Genomic DNA, 27,696 nt, shown 5'->3' with positions numbered 1-27,696 from the left:
TTTAACCCCCACCCCACAAAAAAACCCTGCAAGTATGAAAACTAGCCTGTCAGGGTGATATTCAGCCTGTTCCTTACTGCGATTTTTAAAAATTCCTCCAAGCAGAAAAAATAAAAACACAAAAATATGCTACAGCCTTTTCTGGCACTTAAGGGTTCTACCAGTTAATTCTCATCTCATCTCAGTGTATGTTTAAACCAAGTCTGAGTCATTAACAGTGTACTAGAAGAGAAACTTATATTGGTAAAATCAAATTACTAGAGCGTTTTGCAAGGAAGCATAATAAAATAACTCCTCTTGGTATGTAGCCATGACTCAAAGGCATGTTTTAAGTTTAGAAAGGGCGGGGAGGAAGAATCTATTTTCTCCATTCCTTCATTTTTCCACCTCATCCCATTTAAAGTAATTTACTTATCTGGACGTGATGCATTTTTAATTCATTACGGCAGATAGCTGGGTAGTACTGCTGGCCAATCCACTGATTAGTTGCACTCATTTGCATTTTTTCAATTATTAGTAAGAAAACCACTGGGACCCCCAAACAAAATTACTTGTATATTTAACAAATTCTGAATTTTAATGTGGCCTACAAATGCTATCTTTCTGCAGATAACATCCAACAGACATTGCAAAAGCTGTAGACAGCTGTGCACCAGAAATACTTGTGACTCTGAAAGCATAGATTGATGTCTTAAAACGGCTTGGCTGTCAGCTTCACTGTGCAAGGGAACTAAATAAATGACAAATATCAAAGACAATCCCAAAATATACAGGGTGTTCCTGAGCAAGCACATATCGTACGAGCATTTGCATTCAAAAAGATACATTTCTTCAACAGAATGATTTAATTGCTTTAGCCAACGTAATTTTTAAACAATAAAATTAAAAAATGAAATTGCATCTCATTTTGCATGCATGAAACTCTCTTTTTAATATAAGTAGATATTTAATTTATGATAACTGGGGAGGGGGGAAACGAGGCACAAATGCAATCATAAAAGATAATTAAATATGCCTTAAAATTCCTGTTCAGTCCCGTGAATGATCTAACTGAAGAAAGAGTCCTTGAAGAAGTAATAGATATTGTTCCACCTAAGTTTGCAATATATAATAATTGCTCCTAACAGCTAATTCTAATTATATTAATTTTAAATCAGACTGGTTAATACATAAATCTGCTCACTTAAAACAAGGCGGTGTGAACTACCCTAAATAATGGCATTAAAATATCCTTACTTTCCAAACTAGGCTGAAATGAAAGAATGCAGCCTTAGAGCTTGGGGAATATAGATTGGGGGTAGCTGCCATTGTGGTGGGGGAAGAACTTGAACTTGAATCAGATGTGACCTCTCCTTTGGGAACTTATATTTTTAAAATCCCATTCCACCTCATCCTGGAAGATGGGAGCAGGTACCAGTAAAGTAAAATGAATGTGTCCATCTGCCTTTCCCAAGCTGGTGTCTTCTATATATTTTGTATTAAAACTCTCATCAGTGCCAGTTGTAGTGCAAGATTTCTGGAGTGTATCAGATTGGGAGAGGTTAGTGGATCTCAAACAAAGAAATATACAGTGTACAAATAGGGCCTGCAACAAAGTGTTGCATGCCTCTTTCAAGGATATTCACTGCAGCATATGGCACCCACTTGAGTTTTAGAAGAGAATATTTTTATTTGCAGATGCACAGTGGCAAGCCCTGCTATAAAGGGTGGCCAAGGTGACCAGGAATAAGGACCCAATGTTGGAGAAAAGCAAATACATTTCCTTCTCTTGAGTTTGTAAACACTTGGGTTACTTGAAACCAAACAAGGGCACTGTTTTATCTAATAATCTAGCCACGGCTTGCAGCCTCTGCATCTAAATTAACTACCTCACTTAAAGCTGAGCCCTTTTGTTGGTTGTTCTCTTACAACTTGTTGGGCGATATCACACTATATCACTGGGCGATATCACAATATATCACAAGCCAACCATCACAATATACCGATATACAATATCATGATGTCGAGGTCCTGGGCTGTGGAGGGAGGGAGTAGGCAGGAGGAGTGATCTTCTGGCTGAGCTGTCTGCCCTGGCGCACTCAGCTATCGCTCTGTCATGTCCTTCCCAGCAAGGGAGGGAGTGGGCAGGAGCAGCAATAGCCCCTTGCACCAGTTCCCAGTGAATGCTCCGGCATGTCCTTCCCAGCGATTGCCCTTCCTGGTGGCTGGGCATAAATGCTCTGTTTTAAAGCTCTCTCTGGCGATATATTGCCAATCTGAAACCGCTATCGCAATCTGAACTTCACATCGCTTCCAGGCGATTTATTGATATACCTCCCACCCCTATCAGTCACATGGCTCTCCATGAAGCTCAACCAGTTTTCATCAGCTGTCTGTGACACAGGTTGATGAGTCTTCCTGTGTCCTTCCTGGGTGCTGCATTCTGTGGTTTTGTTGCGCCAAAGGGCATAGAGATGGAATGTGCCACCATTCTGGGTTAAAAATAAAAAATGGATACATGTGCATTAGAAGTAATCCATTTGTAGTAATCAGACTCCAGGTGTAACTGGCAACCTCATAATGTCACTAATACATAACTGGCCTATATCCCAGGTCGGCTTTTATTCCCTGAATATGCTGCAGTAAGAGCAAACACCCTAACACTTTGAGAGGAAATGTGCAATGTGAGCAGAGATGCAGCAATGCTGCCAAACTATTCCTATGGCAAGTATTTCTGCTATGACTGGCCGCCTCCCAGCCTGGTAAAAGGTAAAGGTAAAGGTACCCCTGCCCGTATGGGCCAGTCTTGACAGACTCTGGGGTTGTGCGCCCATCTCACTTAAGAGGCCAGGGGCCAGCGCTGTCCGGAGGCACTTCCGGGTCACGTGGCCAGCGTGACATCGCTGCTCTGGCGAGCCAGAGCCGCACACGGAAACGCCGTTTACCTTCCCGCTGGTAAGCGGTCCCTATTTATCTACTTGCACCCGGAGGTGCTTTCGAACTGCTAGGTTGGCAGGCGCTGGGACCGAGCAGCGGGAGCGCACCCCGCCGCAGGGATTCGAACCGCCGACCTTTCGATCGGCAAGCCCTAGGCGCTGAGGCTTTAACCCACAGCGCCACCTGCGTCCCATTCCCAGCCTGGTAGAAACACTTAAATCCTGCCTTTTCCTCCCTGCATCTGTCACAAACTCTGCAAGGGAAAGGATCCTGACAATTGCTGGTCCCTTTGCTTTGTATTCAGTGGGAAGGATTCCAGAAGATGGCCAGTTGTCAAAAATAAAATAGCTCCTGCTTTTGAAAGCCAGCAAGAAAGCTGCAAGTGTGGAAGAAGGAAGGCAATATTATTTTAGCCAGTGTTAACTATGGTACATGAGAGACATAACTTAAAAATTCCTTTCCCTAGCTTGTGACTCGTTTTCAGGGATTGAGGAAGTGAGTGACATTTTCTCTTTGTCAAAACAGCAAAAACTGCTCCCCTGCATTTCCATCTCATCTGATACACAAATTCCACAAAAGGTAAAGGACCACTGGACTGTTAAGTCCAGTCAAAGGCGACTATGGGGTTGCGACGCTCATCTTGCTTTTCATGCCAAGGGAGCCAGCATTTGTCCACAGACAGCTTTCTGGGTCATATGGCCAGCATGACTAAACTGCTTCTGGTGCAATGCAACACCGTGACGAGTGCCAGAGCGCATGGAAGCATCTTTTACCCTCCCACCACAGCGATACCTCTTTATCTACTTGTACTGGCGTGCTTTTGAACTGCTAGGTTGGCAGGAGCTTGAACAGAACAACAGGCGTTCACTCCATTGCGCAGATTCGAACCGCCGACCTTCTGATCAGCAAGCCAAGAGGCTCTGTGGTTTAGACCACAGTGCCACCCACTCCCCAAAATCTGCCACAAAAAATATTCCACAAAACCTGTGCCCAAAGCAAGGAGATACACATTTATCAGAGTGTATGCTTTACCATCGGGGGGGGGGGGGGCTGCAGAAGTTGCATTTTAGAAGAGATGAAGGAATATGAAACCCAAGGCTTTTACAATTCCTGCTCCAGGTGCAAGCCGGATGACGTCTACAGACTAACAAAGGGAGAATGTAATGTGCACTTTTTAAATGTTGTTTTAGAGTGATTGATGACTGGCCAAAGCCTATGATGGAAATGTCAAGAGCAATGGGTTCAAGCCTCAGCAGAGGAAATTTGGAGCTGGTACAAGGAAATGCTTTTAAAGGGGATGTTTACAAGATGAATTCCCTGAAAGTTTCATTATTGCATGTTATCATCCTGACAAGAGACCACACTGCACAATGGCCAGATATTCCAAAGATTGAACATCTAGAGTCTCCTTCTTTCCAAGTAGAAGTAAGAGGAAAGGAAATGCTAAATCCATGTCTAATCATAGCAGTTGTGCATAATGCAATCTACTCAAGCTGAAGCACTGAAATGAAGGGTCCTGGAAAGGAGGAAGCATAAGGGATTCTGTGGTTACTTTCACTTTGTATGGAGATGTATGGATTTACTCACAGAATCATAGAATTGCAGAGTTGGGTGGGATCTCCAAACCCCTGCAATGCAGGTATCTCAACTGAATCATACATGGCAGGTAGGCATCCAACCTTTGCTTAAAAAATCTCCAAGGAAGGCGAGTCCACCATCTCCCAAGGGAGTCTGTTCCACTGTCACAAACAGTTCTTACTGTCAGAATCTCCTTTCTTGTAACATGAAGTTGTTGGTTCAAGTCCTACCTTCCAGAGCAGGGAAAACAAGCTTGCTCCATCTTCCATGTGATATCCATTGAGATATTTGAAGATGGCTCTCATATCTTCTCTCAATCTCTGCTTTTCCAGGCTAAACATACCCAACTCCCTCAACTACTCCTCGTAGGGCTTGGCTTCCAGACCCTTGATTGTTTGGATTGCCCGCTTCTGCACACACTTCAGCTTGTCAATGCCCTTCTTATATTGTGATGCTTAAAACTGGACACAACAATGGGCACAGGACAACACCAATGGTGTCCCACTTATCACTTTTTTCCAGACTTTCTCTTGCAAGTCTGGGCTCATTCTGAGCTTTAGCCCCCTCACATTCACCCCACAACTGTTGGCTACTTGTATATACTTTTTATATTTCTCCTTTCTTTCATTTCTTAAAAAAGGTAAAGGTAAAGGTACCCCTGCCCGTACGGGCCAGTCTTGACAGACTCTGGGGTTGTGCACCCATCTCACTTGAGAGGCCAGGGGCCAGCGCTGTCCGGAGACACTTCTGGGTCACGTGGCCAGCGTGACATCGCTGCTCTGGCGAGCCAGAGCCGCACACGGAAACGCCGTTTACCTTCCCGCTGGTAAGCGGTCCCTATTTATCTACTTGCACCCGGGGGTGCTTTCGAACTGCTAGGTTGGCAGGCGCTGGGACCGAGCAGCGGGAGCGCACCCCGCCGCAGGGATTCGAACCGCCGACCTTTCGATCGGCAAGCCCTAGGCGCTGAGGCTTTAACCCACAGCGCCACCTGCGTCCCCTGTTTCATTTCTTATATTTCTTAAATCTCAAATTATCTGTAAGCTTCTTATGCAACCACAGTGGTTTCATTTGATGCCTCCCACTTTTCTTTCTCGTTGGAATTGTCTGCATCTGTGCCTGCAATATTTCATCTTTAAGAAGCTCCCATCCATCTTAGACTCCTCTTTTAGTATTTTTGACCATGGGACCTGATCCAGCAGTTCCTTCAGCTTTTTGATGTTGGCCTTCTTAAAGCCCAAAGGGCATGTTTGACTACACTCAGTCTTTCCTTGTCTTTGTATCATGAAACCGAAGATCATTTCCTCCCAAGGTTCCCAGTACTTCCACTTTTTCCATTGCTTCCTCCAATCAACATTCTTTTGTTATGAAAAGTGGCAGAAACACACAACAATGTATTCTAATGTAAGGCAACAGCTGCACTTCCCACTTTGACGTATCAAAATATGTTGCAATGTAACTTTTGCTTCTGAAAACCAAGATGCTTGGAGTAGGGATTAAGTAGTTCAAAGCACCTCTTTGGAACAAACTGTTCAGCTCAGTGTGTTTATAGTGCTTGTACTATACATTAAACGAGATCAACAAAATAAGTAGACTGGGGATGAATTTCAACTACTGACTTGCTACCAAACATATTGAAGTCTAAGTGGTAATCCCACCCACTCCCCCACAAAAAAACCAGGTTGTTATCATTTGATCCGCTCAATGCCAGCTGGTTCTATCATTGGGTTCCATAAGCTGTGGTACCCAAAATCTTTGCTCAGAGTGGTCCCCAATGGTATAAATATAGTCCAACAGAGTAAGCATTTGGTGGATTATTGTCAGGTCTATGTGCACTCAGCACCTGCATTCCAAGGTCCTCCTGTTGGTGCTGAAAGCCCTATATGGCTTAGGCAGCCTATATGAAATATTGTCTCCATCCCCACTGACTTAGGGTGTCAAAATCTGCAGAAAGTACTCTCTTGGCAGTTCCACTAGCCTCAGACATGTGAGGAATAGCAGCCCAGGACAGGACTTTCCTTGTAGCAGCCCCTATGTTGTGGAATCCCCTACCCATAGAGTATCTGGCACCTTCATTGTATAGTCCCTGCCATATGTTTTACCCTGGCCTTTGACCGTTAACATATTTTATGAGTCTGCAGCTCTTTTGTTGATTTTCTGTTCTGTTCCATTCTGGATGCTTTTACTTGATTTGTATGTGTAAAGGTTTTATCTGCTTTTATAATTTTATACTGTACTGTTGTAAACCTCCCTGGGACTTTACGGTGAAGGGCAGACGAGAAACCTCATAAACAAACAAACAAACAAACAAACAAAGAATACAATTGCTTAAACACATACCCCAGGCTAGCTCACCCTTCGAAAGCTTCAGACTGCACTGGAATCCTAAATGTTTCTGAGAATACATCAGGTAGAAGCAAAACTGGAGAGAAGGGGCAACTACAGACTATCTCCAGCTGGGTGGCTAAACAGTGGCCAGTTCCTGTCGTCATTGACTAATGACCATACTGGCTGGGACTAATGGGAGCTGCCATGCAGCAGCAACTGGAGAGTTATGGTTAGCCACACCTGGTCTAATCCATCTTAAATAGGAGAAAGTGTAAGTAGCCCTACTTTGTAGGTTCTTATGAACCCCTGAGAACCCAGAGGTTCTTCCTTTTTGCTAACCAAACATTTGTGAATCTGCCACTTCCATAATCATAATAATAATTTTATTATTTATACCCTGCCCATCTGGCTGGGTTTTAAAATTTGCCTTTCAGAAGGTCCACTGGAATGATCACACACACACACCCCAAATACAATCCACTTTCTAGAAAAACTAATGATCAAATTAATGGCTATGGGTAATATCTGGTATCCATGGTCACTAATAGCCATCGGAAGCTCTCTGGAAGCAGTGCCGTCAATGACAGTTTTCTTGGCTTTTTGTACTGAGACAGCTCATTAGAGAAATATAAGTGTCTGACCATTAGAGAGGGCAGAGAAGTTAGACTCAGTTCACATTTAAAGGCTGATCTATTTCATTTGCACTTTCAGAAACCACATGCAACAACATGCAAACTGAAACACACCCATCCTTTGAAATTTGCACTTCTCTGAATTTTGCAATGCAGCTTTCTTGCCAAGCAATGTGTACAAAAATGCACAAACATGGATAAAGTGTGTTAATGAAAATAACATACATCACAGTGTGTATTATATTAAGATTACACTATATTAATATATTATGCTGGGAGAAATGGATTTGCAAAAATGTATCTGTTAGGGAAGACTGTGCACCAAAATATGTGTGTTAGGAGAAATTTGGAATAAAACGTTGAATTTAGTGGAGAACTGAACTTGGAACTGAAAAGAGGTAACTGAGAGAAACCAAAATTGAAAGATTTGAGCATTCCTACTAACCATTGATACTGAATATAAAGTAGAATAAAAGAGTGATAACCTAGTTAGGACTGGTGCCTGCAGGAGGTTCTGAGGATGGTACTCAAAGGATAGCAGTCCCATGTGACTCTTTTTATTGCTTCTTCTAATTTTCTTAATTTTTCATCAGTCACGATAGTAAAAAGCCCATGATGATAGACTGACCTCCTTCTGCTTCGATACGAAGAATAGGCACAGCTGCTGTTTAGCACCTCCCCAGATAACCTAAGACTGGACCCCAAGCAGAGCTGGCAACAAAGAATTAAATAACCAAGAGAGGGGGGGGGGACTTTACAGACCCTGCAGGCAGACATTCTCACATGACACATCTCCTGGCCTTTCCACGCATGAGCTTTGACATCTTGACAGCTTTAATAGGTACCCAAGAGGCAGAACAAGAGTATAGGGGGGGGGGGAGAGAAGAGAAGGAGAGAGAGAAATCTCTTCTCCCTTCTCTTTATTCAAATGCTGAGGGTTAAAAAGAAGAGTCAAGTGGCAGCTGGAGGACCCGTAAAGAAGAAGAAAAACCACATGTTGTTCAAAAACAAGATTTTGAAATAAGATTTTTGCCTGCAACAAAAAGCTGAAAAGGTTAGATAACCAGAACCACAATGGCAGCCTTAACAGAGTGCAGGATGGAGGCTTATACTCACTGATCCAAACCAGTTATATATCAAAACCACAATTACCTTTATAATGTATTGATTCTGGATTTTTATTCTTTTCTTTTAAGGACATCCCATCCCTGATTTTCATTTTCAGCCCCATTGATCCCCCAAAGTGACCAAATATTGAGCTAACTTCTAGAGATGGAACAGCTGTTTTTTCTCAATATGGGAGGCTGATTTTGTTGGAACACTGGAGAACTCTATCCCTTTGCCCCGCTGCAGGGTCTATTGTATCACTGTCTATGTTACTGTTTTCCACATATATTTTAAGCCGCCTCCAGAATCCTGCCTAGTGTGCGGGGTGTAAATGCTTCTAAATAAATGAATATTTATGGAGATTTAGGGATGGGTGGGTGCCTTATCCAATCTCTAGTCTCAGCTGTACCATATATTTAAAGCAGCATAGTGCCACTGTAAGCAGTTATGGTTCCCCCAAAGAATTTTGGGAACTGCATTCTTTTAAGGGTGCTGAGAGTTGCGAGGAAACCCATGATCCCCTCACAGAGACTCCTGTCTGATATCTGGAGAGCTGCTGCCTATAGACAATACTGAGCCAGATGGGTCAACAGCTTGACTCAGTATGGGAGCGTCTTACCCCTCAGTTGCCTGACATAGCTGCCTTCTGTGGAATGGTATGGGAGGGACATGTCAGCACATGCAAGAATTGTGTGAGGTCAGCACCCCTGTGAAGGGGTCACACAACGTCCTTACATGTGCAGTCTAAATGCAATAGAAATACATTCTTTCCTGGAAAGGTAAATACATCTTTGGTTATCTTCATCATAATTGTGGTAATTAATCATACCTATTAATAAAAACACATTTGAACATTGTGATTAACCATAAATTTCAACAGGAGCATGCCACTACAAATTGAACAAGGTGCTTCTGGATATGTTGGGTTTCAAATGTCACGTCAAAGGTTCTCAATCAGTGCACAGCACACCCACCAAATGCCAGCTTTACGCATCTTGCTGCCAACCCAAATGAGCTGGCAGAGGTGGCGCAGTCCAATTCATTGACTGCGGTGTTGTCTCACCCCCTTGCCCACCCCAGTCCACTATCATCACCATGGATACTAGGAATCTGCAGATGCACACACACACAAATAGAGAAAGTTTGCAGCCCTTATTGAAATGTTTTGCTTCCCTCAAAATTATTCCAATGTTTTGGCTGAGCAAGAATCTTTAGGTGAAACTTGTCAGTGGCCTAAGGATGACAGACCCAATCAGACCCATGACACATTTCAGGTCTTAGCAAAACATCTCTTAAAAACTGCTCAAGTAGCACCCTCTACACCTGTGCCAAAATTTTGCTTTAGTAAAGTTGGATGGCAACTGTATGTCTAGAGATGGCTTGCAATCAGGTACAGTCAGCTGGTCAGCTGTGGCAGCAAAGGTATGCTCAGTGTATCTGTTCCTGTCCCTCACAATTTCTCACCTCTCCATATAGTTTCTGGGGCAAGCTGCTTTCTGGATCTAGCCATAGGGCAACCAAACAGATATAAGCAGTACTTCTGCCATTGGCTGTGAATAACAGCAAAAACAAGCGCACAGAATTCTGGTGTTCTCCCACAGAAAGGCAAAGAATTAAACTTGCAGAAAATCTTTGCTTTTCTATAGCCAAGATGAGAGATGGGAGAGGAATTCAATTCAGTTCCGGTTTCAAGGGGAATTTATGAAATTCACACGTCATACAAACCGAAATGCAACTGTTCTTCAAAATCTACACTTACACAGTTCTATAACCAAATAATGTGGATATTAAGGGAAAATGCACATACAAATGACAGTATTAGTGAACATAACATGGAAAAGTGCATTCAATTAAGGGAAATTGCTTGCAGAAATGTGTACAGTAGTCGAGACTGCATACAAATATGCATTTTTTTTCAGGAGAACTTTGCACTAAAATGTTGAAGAATTTTCATGAGCCTTTTTAAAAAATAACTCAAATTGCTGCAGAAATATGGAGAACTGAATTTAAGATGGGGAAAATGAGAAACAGAGAAAACCAAAATTGACAGATCCTGCCACCCCTAGCCAAGTTTTGGATTATTTCCTCTTGCTGTTTTTAGGTTGGGAACACTGGGAAATGAGCAGCCTAAAGCTTCCTTCCTATTCCTGTTGAGCGCAAAAAGTGATGTGACTATACCAATCCCACTTAAAGGGGCAGAGTCTCCCACAATCAAAACCACTTAAGCTCACATGGAAAAGCATAGAGATTAGAAACGAGGTTACTCACCATGGAAGAGTCACCGCCTCCGTTTGCAAGCGTAGCTCCCTCAGCACAGGTGGGTAGGTGGGTAGAAAGTTGACTAGCCCTGCCCCCATCTATGACATCACACTCTACCTCATAAAAGGTAGTGAAAGTGCTTTGAACTCCAGTCTGATTTCCGAGAGATACAGAAAAGAGAGAGTGAGAGAGAGAGCAAGAGAAATATTGTGCCCTATTGCAGAGTAGGGGGGTGAGGGGGAGAAGTGGGGCTGGGGCTGGGGATGTGAGAGGGAGAGGGGGATGTATGCTGAAAGAGCTAGGCTCGACAAAGTAGCCAAGGACTCTTCGGCGACGAGGAACCCTGATTTGTTATCCCTCTCACTTGCTCCCTCAGCACAGGTAAAGCCAAACAACAGTATAGGTTTGCAGACAGGGCGAAATCTAGGGCCTTGCCTAAAACCGATTGGGGATGAACCGGCTGCTGAGTTAAAGGCTGGTTCTGTGTGGCTGGCCAAGAGAACATCCCAGAACAGAAGAAGTCAACTGTTCAGGGCACAGGAGACGGTGTCCCTCTGGCACATACTGTAGCAGGATTCCCCAATATCCTGGGTCCCTAAATGTCATTGGACTACAAATCCCATTGACCCCAACCACCTGTAAATGATGGCAGTTGTAGTCCAACAGCATCAGGGGGAGCAAGGTTGAAGAATGCTGCACTTTATGCAATCCCTTCATGCCTTGGGTTTGGTCTGTTTAACAAAGAGAAAGTTAAACCAGCATAACACTGAAGAGGCAGGCAGGAGCCAGGTTTCCCTACTCTTTAGGAATGCGATATGTGAACGGTTTCTAGACCACTTGTGGCATAATGATCTCAAGGTTGCTAACCTTGTACTAAAAAGGTTGTGTTGTTGTTTTTAAAAAAGTATTTTATTGGCATGGTTTCTATCCTGAACTTAAATAAGAAATGGACTGGTTTTCTGTGTATCAGAGCAGAATACATTCTGTAGGTGAGGGATAAGGGGCATGAAGTGGCCTTCTCTAATACCTGGGAAGGTAAGAAGAGACCTGCAGGATCAGGCCAAAGGAGCCATATCTTCCATTGCAGAACTTTAACTGCAAGTGACAGAAGATTTTTATTCTCTGTGCTAGTTACAACCTCCCCTATCATAGTTGCCGGGCGTTTTTCTAAAACTGAGGTGTGAATGCTGATAGCCTGTGCTGAGGGAGTAAGTGAATGGTAGACACTGAATTTACAAAGCACACTTGAAATGTCCAGGAGGTGTCAGCAAAATGATACAAAGGTGATCACTCTTTTCAGTCTAGCAGTTAGGCCCAGTGACACCTTACTAAAAGGAAAATGCATCTCCCCCAAGAAATATGCAGTTCCTGACAGACAGAAGGGAGATTTGAAAACATTTTGTTTTTGACGGCCTTCAAGAGAAACTAGAACACATGCGTGAAGCGAGTTTCTCCATCTATGCTATGAGTAGCATCCAAGCGCAGTGTCTAAATAACTGTGACATTACCAGGGTAGGGAAGGGTTTGGGCCGACAGTCGCAAGACTGTTTCGCAAATAATGTGGTTGAAACAGGAAGCTGTGGTTGGGTAAAATAAATAAATAACAGCTTCCAAAGTCGTCCTCCTGACTGCACAGAAGGAGGCGATGGGGGTGCATGCAGGCTTAAGGTTTGCTTCAGCAAGTACACATCACAATAAAACACTGTTTATCATGACAGCAGAACATGGCCAGCACCGAGTTTCATTTCAAAAAAGAAGAAGAAAAAATAGCCAGTTCTGCTAAATTCCTGGAGCCCTGTAGCCTCCTATTATGTCAGCATTTATTTATTTATTTATTTATTTATTTATTTATTTATTTATTTATTTATTTATTTATGCATGCTATCCATGGTATTTAATTTGGCAATATCACTTGAATCCTGGTCCCTACCACATTTTAATGCTTTCTTTGACTTGCCCAGCACAGCACCAATGATCAAATCTCCACTAAGGCAGGGGCAGCCAACATGGTGCCTTTCAGATATTGCTGCACTGCAGGTCCCATCATCCCTGAGCACTGGCCATGCTTGACTGGGACAGATGGGAGCTAAGCAAAACGCAGAGGGCACCACACTCGCTGCCCCTGCACTTAAGAGATCAGGCACTGGGTTAGGAATGAATGGTGTTTAAAACTATAATGGTATCACTGATTTGCCTGCTGTGCTGGTGAATGCTTTGTTTCAGTTGCAATGCCATGCATTTCATTATGTTTAATTTGTATCAAGGGTAGGACAAGCCCATTGTAGAGGGGGAAGGACTTCCGTGGCAGCTACTGCCACTTCCAAAGCCCTGCCAACTCACTGTCCCAGGGTGGGATGTGGGAGTGGCTTTTCCTGGTCTTTTCCTTCACCATACTTTCCCCCCTCTCCCCTTGCAGTCAATGGGAGGGCTCCGATTGACAATGCCAGTTGAATGGCAGTTGATGACTCCTTAGGGAAGTGAGGGGCTTAGGGTTTTCTGGTTCCTTGGTTATCACCACAATGCTCTGCTTCCCCCTACAATGCTGGTTGGACATCTGTGATATGAGAGAAGCTATGGTGGATCTGGCCAAGGGCCCATCTACTCCAGTGCCGTGTTCTCGCAGTGGCCAATCAGATGACCCCGCAAACAGGGTCTGAGTGCAGTAACGTTCTTCCTACTTGTGGTTCCCAGCAACTAGTATTATTCAAAGGCATAACGCCTCCGACAGTGGAGGAGGAACATAACCATTGTGGGAAGCAGGCACTGATAGCCTTTACCTCCAAGAAATGTACTAGGGGGCTTCTGGCAATGTAAATGCATTTCTGCTGGCAATTCTCCCTCTTCTCCAATGGTGCAGCATTTCTGCTGCATCTAACAGCCCCTTAGCTTGACCTTGGCTGGCTTTAGGACTACATGCTTACATTGTGAACAGGTCTGGGATATAGTTCATGAATGGCAGTATTATTATTATTATTATTATTATTATTATTATTATTATTATTAACAACTTAACTAAACGAACGAGCGTTCAATCTTGGGGCTTGCAACCTGTACCTATCCAGGGAAGGCCAATAAATGAATGTAGAATCTTCAGAAAATTAGCCAACCTCCGAGAGTGACTGTTGGACTGTTTTTTCTTTTTAATGCATCCTGTTAATACATCCCTATTTACATTTTCCCAGTAGTTTAATTATTTTGTTATCTTCATCCAAACTAAATTTAGTATTCTTATTGCCTAGGGCTGTGTTGTTGTTGTTGTTGTTTTTAAAAAACCTTTTTGACTTAGCTTGCATAGTAATAGATCCTAAAATACCAAAACACAGAAATATAATGGGCTGCATAGATCATATATGCATTGCAAAAGTACCTGGACTGGAGCCTTGACCAGGCATTAATCCCTGAAGATTCTGCAGGATTACTGAAACAGTCATATTGAGTCTTGGAAAGGAACTGAGACTGCAAGGACTCAGTGCCAAACGAAGGATAGGCCATATATTCAGATTTGTGCAATTGATTATTAATCAGTAAAAGGTGTTTACAAACTGTATCTAATATTAAGAGGAGAATGGAGGCACAGGGAGGGGAGAGGTTCAACTTTGGCATTTGCATAATTAATCTAAATTGCCTAGTCCTAAAAGGGAGGGAGGGGGAGGAGGAAAGTCACTGTATACTATGGGGTATAGTGATGCCATCTTAAATTAAAAGGGGTCAAATGCTAGTTTTGCTCTTACTGAAACAATTTGGTCTTCCTCCCACTTCAGTGGTGTGATTTTCATTCTTAGAACATCCATGTTTACCATTGTACTTTGCACTGAACATCAAGGCACATGAGAACCAAGACCTTTGTGGTCTAGTGTCCTAATGCTATGTACTGAAGAGATCATTAAAACATAGGCCTCTGCAGGAGCAGACAATGTGGGAATTTCCAGATATTGTTGGTCTGCAGTTCACATCATCTCAAACTACTGTACAGCCTGGACTCCCACCACCCCTGAAGGGCACCAGATTGGCTAGAGCAGGCATAGGCAAACTCCGGTCCTCCAGATGTTTGGGACTACAATTCCCATCATCCCTAGCTAACAGGACCAGTCGTCAGGGATGATGGGAATTGTAGTCTCAAAACCTGAAGGGCCGGAGTTTGCCTATGCCTGGGCTAGAGGGATATCTAGCAGAAACTATACTAAAAGCCTTTACTTAGTCTTTACTTAGGAAGTTTCCTAGAATTTGGTCAGACAAATTCTGCAGCTGCACACTAGTTTTAAAAATTCCCTCTTAGGAGCATCTCCTTAGCTCTAAGTTAGCACTAACTAGTGTCCCAAACTTAGGCTAAAATTAGATGCGGGACGCGTTGGGCATGCACAAAACTTTTATACTAGAGTTGTACTAATTTAATGCTCACCTTGCATTATGAGTTGGTGAGATTCATATTTTTGAGCTGGGAAATAGCAATTATGGTGGCACCACTAATTTAGCCCACCCCTCCCCTCACCAAAAATAGAATCTTTATCGAGCCCTTGCCTCTGCTTCTACCTCTGCCTTGCTCACTTCTTTGTTTTGATGGCTGGCATTCTATCGATGTTAAAGACAATTTGACTAACTCTGGCAACAGGATCCTTCTTAGATTATAATGAATAAGAGTTTGATACAGTACTGTAAACTGATTGGAGACGATCTGAAGATGCTTCAGTACCGGTTAGTACTGATAAGGCTAGAGTTGACAATCTGCCTTGGGTTCCTCAATACTGGAAACATGATTTGTTGAGACACAAGATAGATTTTAAACATCGTAGGAAGGCTAGAGGGTAGGATTTAATGAAGAGAGAGAAAGAGAAAGGGAATGTTTGGCTGCCTGACAAGTCAAATGTGAAACAAAATAACTAGAATATTTGGAAGACATCATAAATTTCGAAAGATAGGGAACAGCGCACAGGGTTATATCAATGAGTAATCAAATTTACAAGCGACAGGAAAGTTTTATCAGATAGTAAGTAGACATAGGATGGAAACAGATACATCTCTCTGTGTGCACGCAATTTTAAATGGAAAACTATTAAGGGAAACGGATGAAGAGATGCACTTCATAGGAACGCTGTAGTAATCTTAGATCCATGTGTATTTTGGTGCATTGAATCTAAATGAGTAACAGGTAATCAATTTGTTCTGTGCTGATTGCACACGAAATAACGTTTTAGCTAAAGCTGTATAAGAATGGGCAGGTTTTGGAGGGATGGAAGTAGACAGGCCAGTGAATAAGGACTCACAGCATATAGAATTTATGACAATTCTTCGAAGAACGTAAGAAATAGGCGAAAACCATTGACTTGAAAAGAGTAACTATTGTACAGTTGTGTTTAAGCAAAGGAAAAAGGTGTGTCTCACTTGAGGAAAGTGAATAAGCATCATAACCAATGGAAGACAAGTGACAAAATTCAGGACACAGATGGTTTCCTTTCCACTGAAAAGGGTCCCCCCCCCCTTCTTTCTCTTTCCAGAAGATTAGCCTTTGTTGTTCCTCTTTTTCATAATGCAAAGATCTGGGCTGGGAATTCGCACCATACCTCTGGATTTTGGTGCGCTCTGAGCAGGTAGCTTAAATACACCACTGTCTCCAATCACTCCCAATGACAGATCAGCATATTTGCATAGCATACAGGGTGGTAATAATTAGTTCCTCCTTTAACAACATTCAACACCATCTCATGTGCAGCAGTAGTGTCCCCCAGGTCCTTCTGTGCTCATTTCAGCAAGATTACTTTCACATCTGCCATAAACTGATAACACAAGACACCACCTAAACTGCAGAGGCCTTTTTATCCAAGGGCTTAAGCGACCAACGTGGATAGTTAGTGCTCATTTCCCATATGTCGTTTGTTCCATGGCAATTTCTGCAAAACGCAACAATGCTTTGGGGATGTTTCCAATCACAGGAATTGCTACAGAATGGATCATTCTGCCAGTTTGCTCAGTATGTTTCTCCTCATTAGGGATGGGGAGATTTTGGATTCAGTTTGCATTTAAGGGGGAGTCCATCAAATCCACACTTTCTGAAACAACATGGGAACAGAAACACAGCCATCCTTTGAAATCTGAACTTCTCTGAATCTTGCAGTGCAGTTCTCCAACCAATGTTTATAAAAATGCATTACATTAGGGTAAAGTTGCATAAAAAGAAATGCACTGGTAAAAATTACAACAAAATATATGAATTATGCTAGGATAAACTGCTTCCAAATTGTGTACATCAGTTAAACCTGCATACATAAATTGGCTTACTGGGAGAAATTCACACGAAAATGCTGATGAATATTCAGGATGATTTGAGGAAAAAATGCTGCAGAAATGTGGAGAACTGAATCTAAGATTGGAAAAATGAGAAAATGAGCAACTGAAATTGACAGGTCCTTCCATCCGTACCTACTCCTCATGATCCTGAACACGGAGATGGAACTGCCTGAAGAAACGATCCCCCATCTGACTGATGAAATGTCCCTGAACTGACTTGAAAAGTGCATGTTGGTGTGATATGCATCCCCTTCTCTACCCTTTTTATTGCCTTTTCTCTTCACCTTTGTGGATTGCCTAATATTAAAAAGTCAGTGCAATGTAGCTCTCACTCGGTAGACCAGAGGCCCAATGAACTAAGGACCCTGTAGTTCAACTTGAAAAAGGATCAAGTCTGCAACACTTGCAAAAGGCTCAAAAGATGCTCATACTGAGCATCTGGTCCAACCACTTTTGTCCTTCTCCAACCTTGAAGATAAGCAAAGTGGAAGCCCACTTTCAAGGAGCCATGTTGACATGTGCTAGAGAGGGTTTGCCAGTGGAAGATGGTCCACTAAGACCCAACTAACCTCTGCCTTGATTCTCAGCTGCTTGCCTTCTTACCTACAACCTGTTTACAAGGGAGTCTTGGCTGCCAACTTCCTCCTCCTTAGTCTCAGTGTTGCTTCTGTCAAAAATAGCAGGGAGGAGGATAAATACTGATATATTGTTTTTAAAAGAGAAACCATAATGTTCTCCAAGGCAGATTTTCTTCAATAACTTATATGCAATACTCTTGCTGATCCAGTCCAGCCCCTAAGAGGTCAATAAAAGCAAATTCTTTTCATCCACGCCTATATTTTGTATCTTATTCCCCAAATTCAGCAATTTTTGTAGGTCCTTAATTCTTGCAGGTATTTATTGTTTAATACTGTTTAATGATCTGTATTATGTTTATATTCCAGTTTGTACAGCACTCAGATAATCTCTGAGCGTACAAACGATTTATAAATCCTGAAATAAATATATAAACAAACAAACAATAAAAGAAGGCTGAGCTTGTTGACAATCTGATTTATAATGCTGTGATACTCTTGTCAGTTCATCATTTTTAGCTCAATCTTGACTGTAGGTGAGTACAACTGGGTCAACCCCCATTTATTTACATTTTAATAAATCACACTATATACATATACACTATGATCACATCTTACACAGAGGTCAGTTCCAAGGGTTCCGCATATACTCAAAAGCATGTGTACTCAAACCCCTGGAACCATCCTCCCACAAGCATCCCAGGGTTTCTGTAGCTGGCTCAGGGAGGGCGCCTTGTTCCCAAGCAGAGCAGAGCTTAAAAGCTCTTCTGTGCTGGGGGAAAATAGTTTTTAAGCTCTCTTCCTTACTTGCAGTTAACATGCAGGATTTCAACCAGGAGCCCTCAGTTGTGGGTGGTAGAAATCATGCATCTTAAATGCGTGCAAGATATGATCATGCTCCATATACAATCTATAGCAGTTCCTAATGCAATTGCACAAAGGTCTAAAGGGGCTTTCAAAGGATGTGTGATTCAATGTGTTTAGAAACTGGCACCATAACCAGAAACCCTGTTTAGTCAGAGTTATTATTTGCTATATAACATGCATTCAGTAGAACATTTTTTATTTTGAGAGTGGTGCACAAATTTCACAAAAAAACTGAATTTCTGGAATGTCATGGACAGAGGTTGGCAACCTAAAGCTCATGGGCCAAAAGCAGCCCATGGGGGTCATTTAACCGGCCCATGAGCCACCCCCAAATGAAGCCACCTGTTTGCCGAGTCTCCACGCGCTGTGCTAAACCGGCACAGTGCGGTGCGGGGACTTGCTTCCGCGGCACCGGAAATCACATCTGCACAGACGCAGGTGCTGGAAATTGGCGCAATCCAGCCCACGCAGGGATGTCCGCTAGAGTGAACCAGCCCAGGCAAGGAAAACCTTGCCGACCCCTGGTCATGGATGTTGAGGTTGGGGTTTGCATGTGCACATCTGCCAGCATCCTTGTTTTAACCCTTCATGAGTTCAGATACCAGAACACAGTTTTGCCTAAAAGCAAAATACCGTATTTTCTGCTCTATAAGACGCACCAGACCATAAGACTCACGTAGTTTTTGGAGGAGGAAAACAAGAAAAAAAATATTCTGAATCTCAGAAGCCAGAACAGCAAGAGGGATTGCTGAGCAGCGAAAGCAGCGATCCCTCTTCCTGTTCTGGCTTCTGGGATAGCTGTGCAGCCTGCATTCGCCCCATAAGACGCACACACATTTCCCCTTACTTCTTAGGAGGGAAAAAGTGAGTCTTATACAGCAAAAAATATGGTAATTGTCTTGCTGGAACAAAGTTCATCCAGCCCAGTATCCAATGTCTCAAAGTGTCTGGCCAAATGCATCTGGAAGCTCACAATCCAGGTATCAATGTGACCTGGCCCTTTCCTTTGTCTCCAGCGTTTTGTAATCAGGCTTCCACTCCTCCTCCTCCTACTCACTGGAGCAAGGTCAACTTTTAGAGACCCAAACTGTTTCCCACAAGTATTTCATTAACAGCTTGTCATCGCAAACCACCCAAAAAGTTGATTTCCCCTCCCATCGCAAATAAGGTTGCAAGTTTGCTCAATTAATCAGAACTTACAAAACAATGGTGGTTGACAGGCACTCTCTTAGAACAAGCAGAGGAGAAAATCTCTTTTAAAGTTGATGTCTGCTGCTGTGTATGTGTGCATCATTGAAAAACAACAAAAGTTTACTCCCCCCAACCCTCCAGACCTATTGCATTATTGCTGTGAAAACAGACACAAATTTAGCTGTCCAATCAATTAGGAAAAACTCACAAAATTAATATAATGAGATTTCCTACATTGAGTGACATCATTAGCAATGCTAGACCCAAGTACGTCTGCTCATCTGCAGCTCTTTCTCAAATGTTCATTTTGTTATAAAAATGAAAGCACCAAGGGGATGTTCGAGTGAACCATTTACATGAAGTCTGGGTGCATATGCCTGAATGTCTTTGTAACATTGAAGATGCTTACATTCCAGGATATGGGTACATATAGTCTAATGTGCAGTTTCTACCTTTGAATATGTGGAGCTTGGAGGCAAGGCATGATTCCAATAGCGCCTTTCCATGCATTTGTTTGTACACAACCAAATGTATGAAAAGGGCTCCAATTGCGGGGGACGACTCCATTTAAACTCTCATTTATTACTATAACGATTTCCCAATAACAATATTAAGTCACGTTTCATTTCTATTATTTGTTGCTTAATGAAAATTCCTGGAGAGGTCATATTCCCATCTCACTCGTACTGGATCCTTAACGAAGATCCTAAAGGATAAAGAAAACGCTAGGGGGGGAAACTGACTTTGCACAAACCATGTTAAGTATTTCTACAGTTCTCTGGCCTCAAGGGCACAGCAAACACCAAGCAACCCATATCTCAGCATGAACACCATCTGACAACAATACATGCATATTAGTCTTCTTCTGGGTAACTGTTTTTCCAACCCAAGGCCATAAGGGACTGGGTCACACATGTCAAAACAAAAAATAGGTTTTTTCAACCATCATTTGGGAGGTGTCATGAGCACTGTACTGTATGCAGATTCCAGAGCAATTTTTTGTTTCCATGTTATGCAAATAAAATGCAGTTTATTTGCAATTGGCTATCCAAGAGAGAATGAAGAACAAGATGGAAGCAGGAAGCAGGAAGTGGGCAGGAAGACTACAGATGAAGTGAAGCTGGAATCCAGATCTCTGGATAGTCTTTTAGCATACAGTACCCAGCACTTTGAAGCATCTGCCAGAAAGGTATCGTGCTCATGTTTTTCAAACATAAATGGAGATAGATACATAATGATACCTCCCACCTAAAAAAAAAAGGGACAAAAAAGCAGGCAAATCTTCCTGTACAAATTTCACAGTGGAAAGATCAAGTGAAGTCAATACCAGTGATCTCTGGGTTTGGCGTCTGGCTTCCAACACAAATTGTTAAATGGCAATGCCAAAGGCAAACTATTCACAAGGATAATGGTGCTAGCATTGCCAAGGATTATGGCTGAATGGAAGAGAGAGAAAGAGAAAATAAAATATATAAAGACAGTGGTGATGAAAGTTCAGAAGCAACAGATACTAAAGACTACCAAACTGGGAATGGAGAAGTCAAGCAGTTTGGCTGCTTTGGTTTCACAGCATGTGATGGTATGCCAACAACAACGAACGCGAAGGCTACTATCTGAGCTGCGGCCCAACGCCAGCTTCCGCCGGAGATAACGAGAGCGAAGAAGACAGAAACGAAAAAAAGCACAACAGCCAAGCTGATGCACGTGCTGAGTTGGGAGCCTGGTAAGAGGCGGGTGGAAGTGATAATAATTAATGAGGATGGGAAGCAGATCCTGTTATGCCAGCGGGTAGAAAGGAGGAAGATCTAAGCCTGTTGCAATGAGAGAGATAGAAAGGAGGAAGGGAGGGGGGGTGTTCCCACAGCTGTTAAGAACATCAAGACTTAAAAAAAATTACAACACGCTGCATGTGTATCAAGAGACAGCGCCAATTTGGAGGAGAGGAAGAAAAGCAGGACATTTCCAGTAGCCCCTGCTGCAGGAGTTTTCGCCACAATTACTCTGGCAGGGGTGGGGGCACCCAGAAAAAATAAAGAAACAAAACAATAAAATCCTTACTCTGCCTTTGCAAACCCAACACGCAGTGCATACTAGCAAAATATATCTTGTTTCATACGTGTGAGTGTACACACACGTGTGAACAGAGGGCTTTTATATTGCAGGGAGCTGAGTGAGAGTGTTATGAGCACTCTGTGCAATAGCATTGCAAACATTTCAGGGAGTCTGTAGGGGCTAAATGTGATCTCTGCCCCCCTTGTGATCCCAGTAGCTAATGAGTCCCTGTCTTCTTACAGCTCAGTAATGAATTCATCTTTGTTGACTAAGCTGGGGAGAGGATTTCTGTTATGGGGAAAGGCTGGCATTAATACACAAAAGCACTAAACAGCTGCGGTCCAGAATATCTAAAGGACCACCTAAGTTCTTATATCTCAGCTCGATCCCTGAGACCATCTGGAGGGCTGCTGCTAGTTTTCCCTGCATCACGGAGGCCTGGGGCATTTGGTATCATGGCTCCTATGCTGTGGAACACTCTTCCAGAAGTGATGGGGCAGACATCCTCACTTTTGACTTTTCAGGCATCTCTTGAAGACCTATTTATGTAGACAGGCCTATGCAAAGGTTGGGGTTTTGATCAGCCAGTCATTTTCAGCATCTTATGCTGTTTTTATTGTATATGTTGCTGCATGCTATCGTGTGATATCGTATGCATTGGCAGTATATAAGCACTTTAAGAAATAAAAATACGAATCAAGCACATATTAGTGCTTTGTCCTAACATGACTGGGCCTGCCTATATGGCTGAATTAGTTAAACACTATTCTGGTCACATGGGAACTTTATTTTATTTTATTTTATTTTATTTTATTTTATTTTATTTTAAGAAAAGGAGTTAATACACACTTTTCAGGTCACCCAAAGGATTAAAAGTTTGTGGCTTTCCTTGGAGGGGAGAGGGTTTTTCTTGCCAAGAAACTCTTGTATGAAGCTACACAGGGGTCCCAAAAGAATATCTTTTGTGAATGTCCTAAAGCTGGTTTTTAAATTTAAAAGCATATTTTGTATGGGTGGCTTTTATTTGCTCAGCCCAGTTATGCACTGGGGCCTGAGTGAGTGCAAACCTATGACCCACCCTCTCCCTACTTTAACAATATATTTGCCCTTGACACAGAGGAGGGAAATTACTATGGCTCACAAAAGGAAATGGATTTCCAAGGAGCCAATATGAAAAAGATCCAATTAATTATAATATTCATGGCTTGGCAAGGGCTTCCTAAATTACGTTTCTTCTGGAAAGGTGGCTAATTTTTAACAGGTGAAGTAGAAGGGAGGGGATCAAGCAGTTCTGCAAGGAACCATAGAGCCAGTCTTCAAGCTCCTTTGGCCTCCAGAACAGTGTACATGCCCATTTCTTATGCGCCTCGGTTGCTCACTCCTGCACACTGAGCACAGGTCAATGATGAGTAACTGTGGAGCATTAAATGACTCACAAGGCCTTTGCTGAAGTTCAGACTTGCATGCATAGGGTTAAAGGCACCTGTGCCCTCCCCCCATCTCAGATCTAAGGGTGCATAACAAGAACAGGACTCTCCCTCTCTTGGGCCACCTGCCTTTGCCAAATAGAAAAAGGAGGGGGGCGTTATTGATAGCAGACCAAAGCTATAAAGTCTTGAATAACAATGGTTATCATTTGGGGACAACTAATTCCAGCACTGGGAGAGCTGAGAAGCAGAACTTGCTCCATCAGCTTTGCCGCAACAGGCCAGTTCCACCAACACCACCCTTCCCTCAGCTGTCATCTGGGGGCAGAAATTTCATCAGGCTGCCTCAGTGGGAGAGATGGGATGCAGGGTTCATTGCATATGCTAAGCTGAAGGGCCAGCTCCATCAGGTACTTCCTGCCTCTGAACTATGCCGGCTGGTCAATATAGGATCAATTATCTAGAAATTGGCGTCTGAGTTTTATTTTCCTCTTCCTTCCTTTTTCCTTGTGTGTTGTCTTTTCATTCATTTATTAGAATGTCAGCCTGCGGGCGGGGAGCGTCTAGCTTTGATTTCATGCAAGCTGCTCCGGGAGCCTTTTTGGCTAAAGAGCAGGGTACAAATGCCCTAAATAAATCAAAAAACTAAATAAAAAGGTGATAACTTTTTTAAAAATAAAAAGAATAGCAAGAAACTTGCATATGATCAGCTGACGTATTTTGCTTCTTCAAAGCATGCCCCACCCCCAAACTGGGGAGGTGGCAGGGGGAAGGGTTGGAAATTCACTTGCAAGCAGGTCATGCCAATGACAAGATTCAGAAACCGGCTTACCCCCGAGACGATCAGTTCTCCTCCCAGGTTTTGAACTTCCGCCTTCACCTTGCTACAGATATTAAGCTGGTGACAGTACAGGGCGATGCGTTGCAGGTACGCTAAGAGATCTTGCTTACAGGCTGAATCGGGACACTGTAGATAAAGAAAAGAGATAAACAGCATGTATTTGATTGGCTTTGGTTTATATGCCTAATATACAGGGAAGAACGGGCAGGTTTGCTAACACCGTATTAGAGGCATTTGTTCTGCTTAACCCCTTGGCTACATATTTAACAAGGGATGGTTCTCTCGCATAGCTCAAGACAGTGATTTAAAGTACAAAGGGACCCACAAGCAGCAGAGGGAAGGGAAGGAAACACCACCAGAACTGTTTGTCAGTTACCTGATGAGCTGTAAAGTAGAGTAATTTCTGTAGCCTTTTCCTGAGGACATGGCTCCATTTGCACTGAACATAAGGTTTTACTGATGCATAATGCACATTTTTTTTAAAATGGTGCAGTAAGGACTACGTTGAAAAGAGGTGCTTTCGGGCCCGCAAACCTTTCATAAGGACAGAAGCGAAGCCATTTTGTCACATCACAACTGGCAACGGATCATTTTGCTCCAACGGTGGAATGCCACCTGTGGCGCTGTTTGCGACATACCATACAAATCAAAACCGGACCAGCCACAATGAAAGTTGGTCAAACCAAGCCAGTGCTGGGAAGGTTTTAAAATCAGTTCAAAAACTTGAGACAATTTATGTGGCAGCTCCACAAGGGACTATTTCATAGCAATAGAAGATGCGGCAGCTGCAACAGTAAGAACAACATGCACTTATCTGGGTCCTAACAAATTTTCTATAAATTAGTGAAATGATATCTTTCTATGTCTCGCTTCCAATGGTGGGGTATGGGGAGGGGTTATGATCCGAATTGCAAGAGCAACCTAAGAACCTGTCCATGGAGAAGGTAAGTTTGGGACCTGAGCTGACAGTCATAGTGCACCACAGGACACACGACACTTATCCAAGTGGGAATTAACTATTAAACAAGGCTTAGAACAAACAAACAAAACAAAACAAAACAAAAAACACTTTATTACAAGAACTGAAATACTGATTAAACACCCAAAATTCAAACTGGACTGGCAGATCTGTGGTTAAAGTAGAGAGGCAAGAGGGACAACAGGATATTAGCACCCATGTGGAGAATGGAGTTCTTGTTATATTTATTTATTCCCCACCTTCTCCCTTGGCAGGGACTCAAGGCACCTTACAGGTAAAATAGGAACAGCTAAAAATATGGGGTCATTAAAAACAGGGACATAGGAAGGGGGCAGTGCACCCCGGATGCCCTCACTGAGGGGGGTGACATTCGGCACGCTGCACGCCTGTGACTCCCAAGCCTACCTCGAGTCGCTGGGATAAGGTGGGGACCTGTGCTGCTTTGCATTCCCCCCCTTCCCCCTTCATTTTGACAGCTTGGGGGAGGCTTGGGAGTCACAGGTGGGTGGCTCTCTCCACCCCACCCCCCGCTGCAAGGTGTGCATGCCACTCCAGGCATCCGAGTGGCTATCCCGCGCCTGGGAGGGCATCCTCCATGCCATGCCCCACTTGGGAGCGCACCCGCCCTGGGCAGTGCAGGCATATGCTCCACAGAAGTAACAGAATGTGTTTCGCCGGGTTTCGCCGCTCACGCATGTGTAGACGCTCAAAATGACATCACGCGCATGCGCAGAAGCGGAGAAACACGACCCGCACATGCACAGATGCGCAGTCGCGTATTACGTTCACTTCAGGATGCGAACGGGGCTCTGGAACGGATCTCGTTCGCATCCAGAGGTACAACTGTAGAATTAAACCTATATATAAATATAAAAGATCTATTAAAACATACAGATAATTCCTAGAGATGTCTGATTTGGCTACAGATGTAGTCTGGGAGAGGGGTGTGGCCTGAGGAGAGAGCCGAGGGCCGGATAGAGAGACTTGGGGCTGCATTTGGCCCCTGGGCCTCAGGTTTCCTAATCCTTGCACAGGAGAGGATTTGTTCCTGCCATCCATCACTGGTTCTGTCAACTGTGGCGTGAAAGGCCACAGCTCTTCAGGGCTTTGGCCAGGGGGGCTTCACCTGGCGCTGTCAGGGATTGAACCTGAGGTTTTCTGCATGCAAAGCAGATGCGCTGCCACTGAACAGCACTGAAGCATCAGGAAAGTCCTGGAGAGCTGAATTGCAATCTGGAACTTGGCAAGGCGGAGGAGGAAGCAGGTAAAGACTTGGCAGGAAAAGAGAATATAGAGGAGCAATCTAACAGCAGCGGCACTGTTTTATTTTTCCATCTCCCAAATGAATAAATAAAAAACAATGCTGTGAAAATTCTCTGGGGTAATGAAGCCTAATCTCTTATGAATTCCGTATATGATAATGCCACGAAACATTTCTCTCATTGTGTGTGCGTGCCGTGATTTAGCAGGACGCAACCCTCTCTCTTTTTCGCACACACACTTAACATAACTTTCAAGTGTGAATCCCAAAGAGAGCCTTTTCCCACTTAGTAACAATTTAACACACTCATATTTATTCCACTCTGGAGGCCCTTGTATCTGAAAGAAACTTTAAAACAAACTCTCTGGAGAGCTGAGAAAGGGTTTCAACAGAAGCACATTGCGGCAAATTAAAACTTACGATATCTCGATCTCTCTCCCTCTTTAGAACAGTAATTAAAAATGCAACAGTCCATAAAAAGTTTACATTGCACAGAGGTCTCAAAACTTCCATAAAACGTCTACATATTTCAGACTCTAAAGAAGGACAAGCAACCCTGGATGGTTTTAAATAGGAGTTATGCCTCCAATAGTCTTTTCTGCTGCCCCTGTTCCTGCCCAATAGCTGCTCTAATTTCTTTGTAAATCTTTGTAAATCACTCACAATTAGGAGTGGGAGAGTTCAGAGGCTAGATGGCCATCTGTCAGGGATTCTTTACCTGTTATTCCTGCATTATAGGGGGTTGGACTAGATGATCCTTTTGGTCCCTTCCAACTGTATAATTCCATGATTCTATATAATTAGGTCAGTTTCTCTGAGCTTTCTCAGAGAACTCTTGGGGAAGGGAAATGGGTTCATCTAGCAGCCTAAATTCTTATCTCTCTAGCCCCTGCAGACCAAGCTGCCCGGGTGGGTGGGAGGGACTGCCCACCTGTCTATCACCTGACATCACAGTGACATCAGACGACCCATTTTTGCATAGCACTCTGCAAGTCCAGATGATCAGCTGATGGGTAGAACCATGCAAGCCCCAGCTATCAAGTTTTTAGAGTACTTTATGTTGGGGCACCAAGGAGAACTCTCTCTAAGTCTTGCCTGGAGATTCCCTATATCCTAAAACTTACAATTGCAATTGCAGATCAGGAGGCAGAGGCATCATCTTGGAGGACAGGTCTGATTGCAGCAAGAAGCTCTGGATGGCTATAGATGCCCTATAGGAGCATCCTGGCATTAATGATGAGCTCCATTGCTGTTGCACGCTCTCCCAGCTCACTTACTTCACAATAGTAGCACCAAGTGCTGGCACTAGCGGGAGCCCAGATTTGGGCCCCAAATATCTTGCCAGGCCCTCCTGATCGTTCCATCAATCTTGAAAGTATGGTGGCTGCAGCTTCTGAGAGG

At 43.3% G+C, this 27,696-nt stretch overlaps 1 protein-coding gene across 3 annotated transcripts in view; it reads right to left on the bottom strand.

Moving 5' to 3' along the window:
* The window catches only part of CTNNA2 (catenin alpha 2), a 562,131-nt gene that overhangs the window by 7,092 nt on the left and 527,343 nt on the right, over nucleotides 1–27,696 (bottom strand). Inside the window, exons 17-19 of one of the 3 annotated variants that reach the window (XM_079990773.1) lie at nucleotides 24,047–24,181; nucleotides 10,830–10,973; nucleotides 2,250–2,471 (exon numbers count right to left, since the gene is read on the bottom strand). In XM_079990773.1, the coding sequence (XP_079846899.1) occupies nucleotides 2,265–2,471; nucleotides 10,830–10,973; nucleotides 24,047–24,181 (486 nt within the window). In that variant the 3' untranslated portion in view covers nucleotides 2,250–2,264. Of the gene's footprint in view, nucleotides 1–2,249; nucleotides 2,472–10,829; nucleotides 10,974–24,046; nucleotides 24,182–27,696 lie in introns of those variants that run through there. The other 2 variants (XM_079990774.1, XM_079990775.1) reach the window with 2 other exon arrangements.

This window comes from Podarcis cretensis (assembly GCF_951804945.1).
Source record: "Podarcis cretensis genome assembly, chromosome: 9".
In the NCBI taxonomy this organism is placed as follows: domain Eukaryota; kingdom Metazoa; phylum Chordata; class Lepidosauria; order Squamata; family Lacertidae; genus Podarcis; species Podarcis cretensis.
This window is presented reverse-complemented; position numbering and strand designations above follow the sequence as displayed.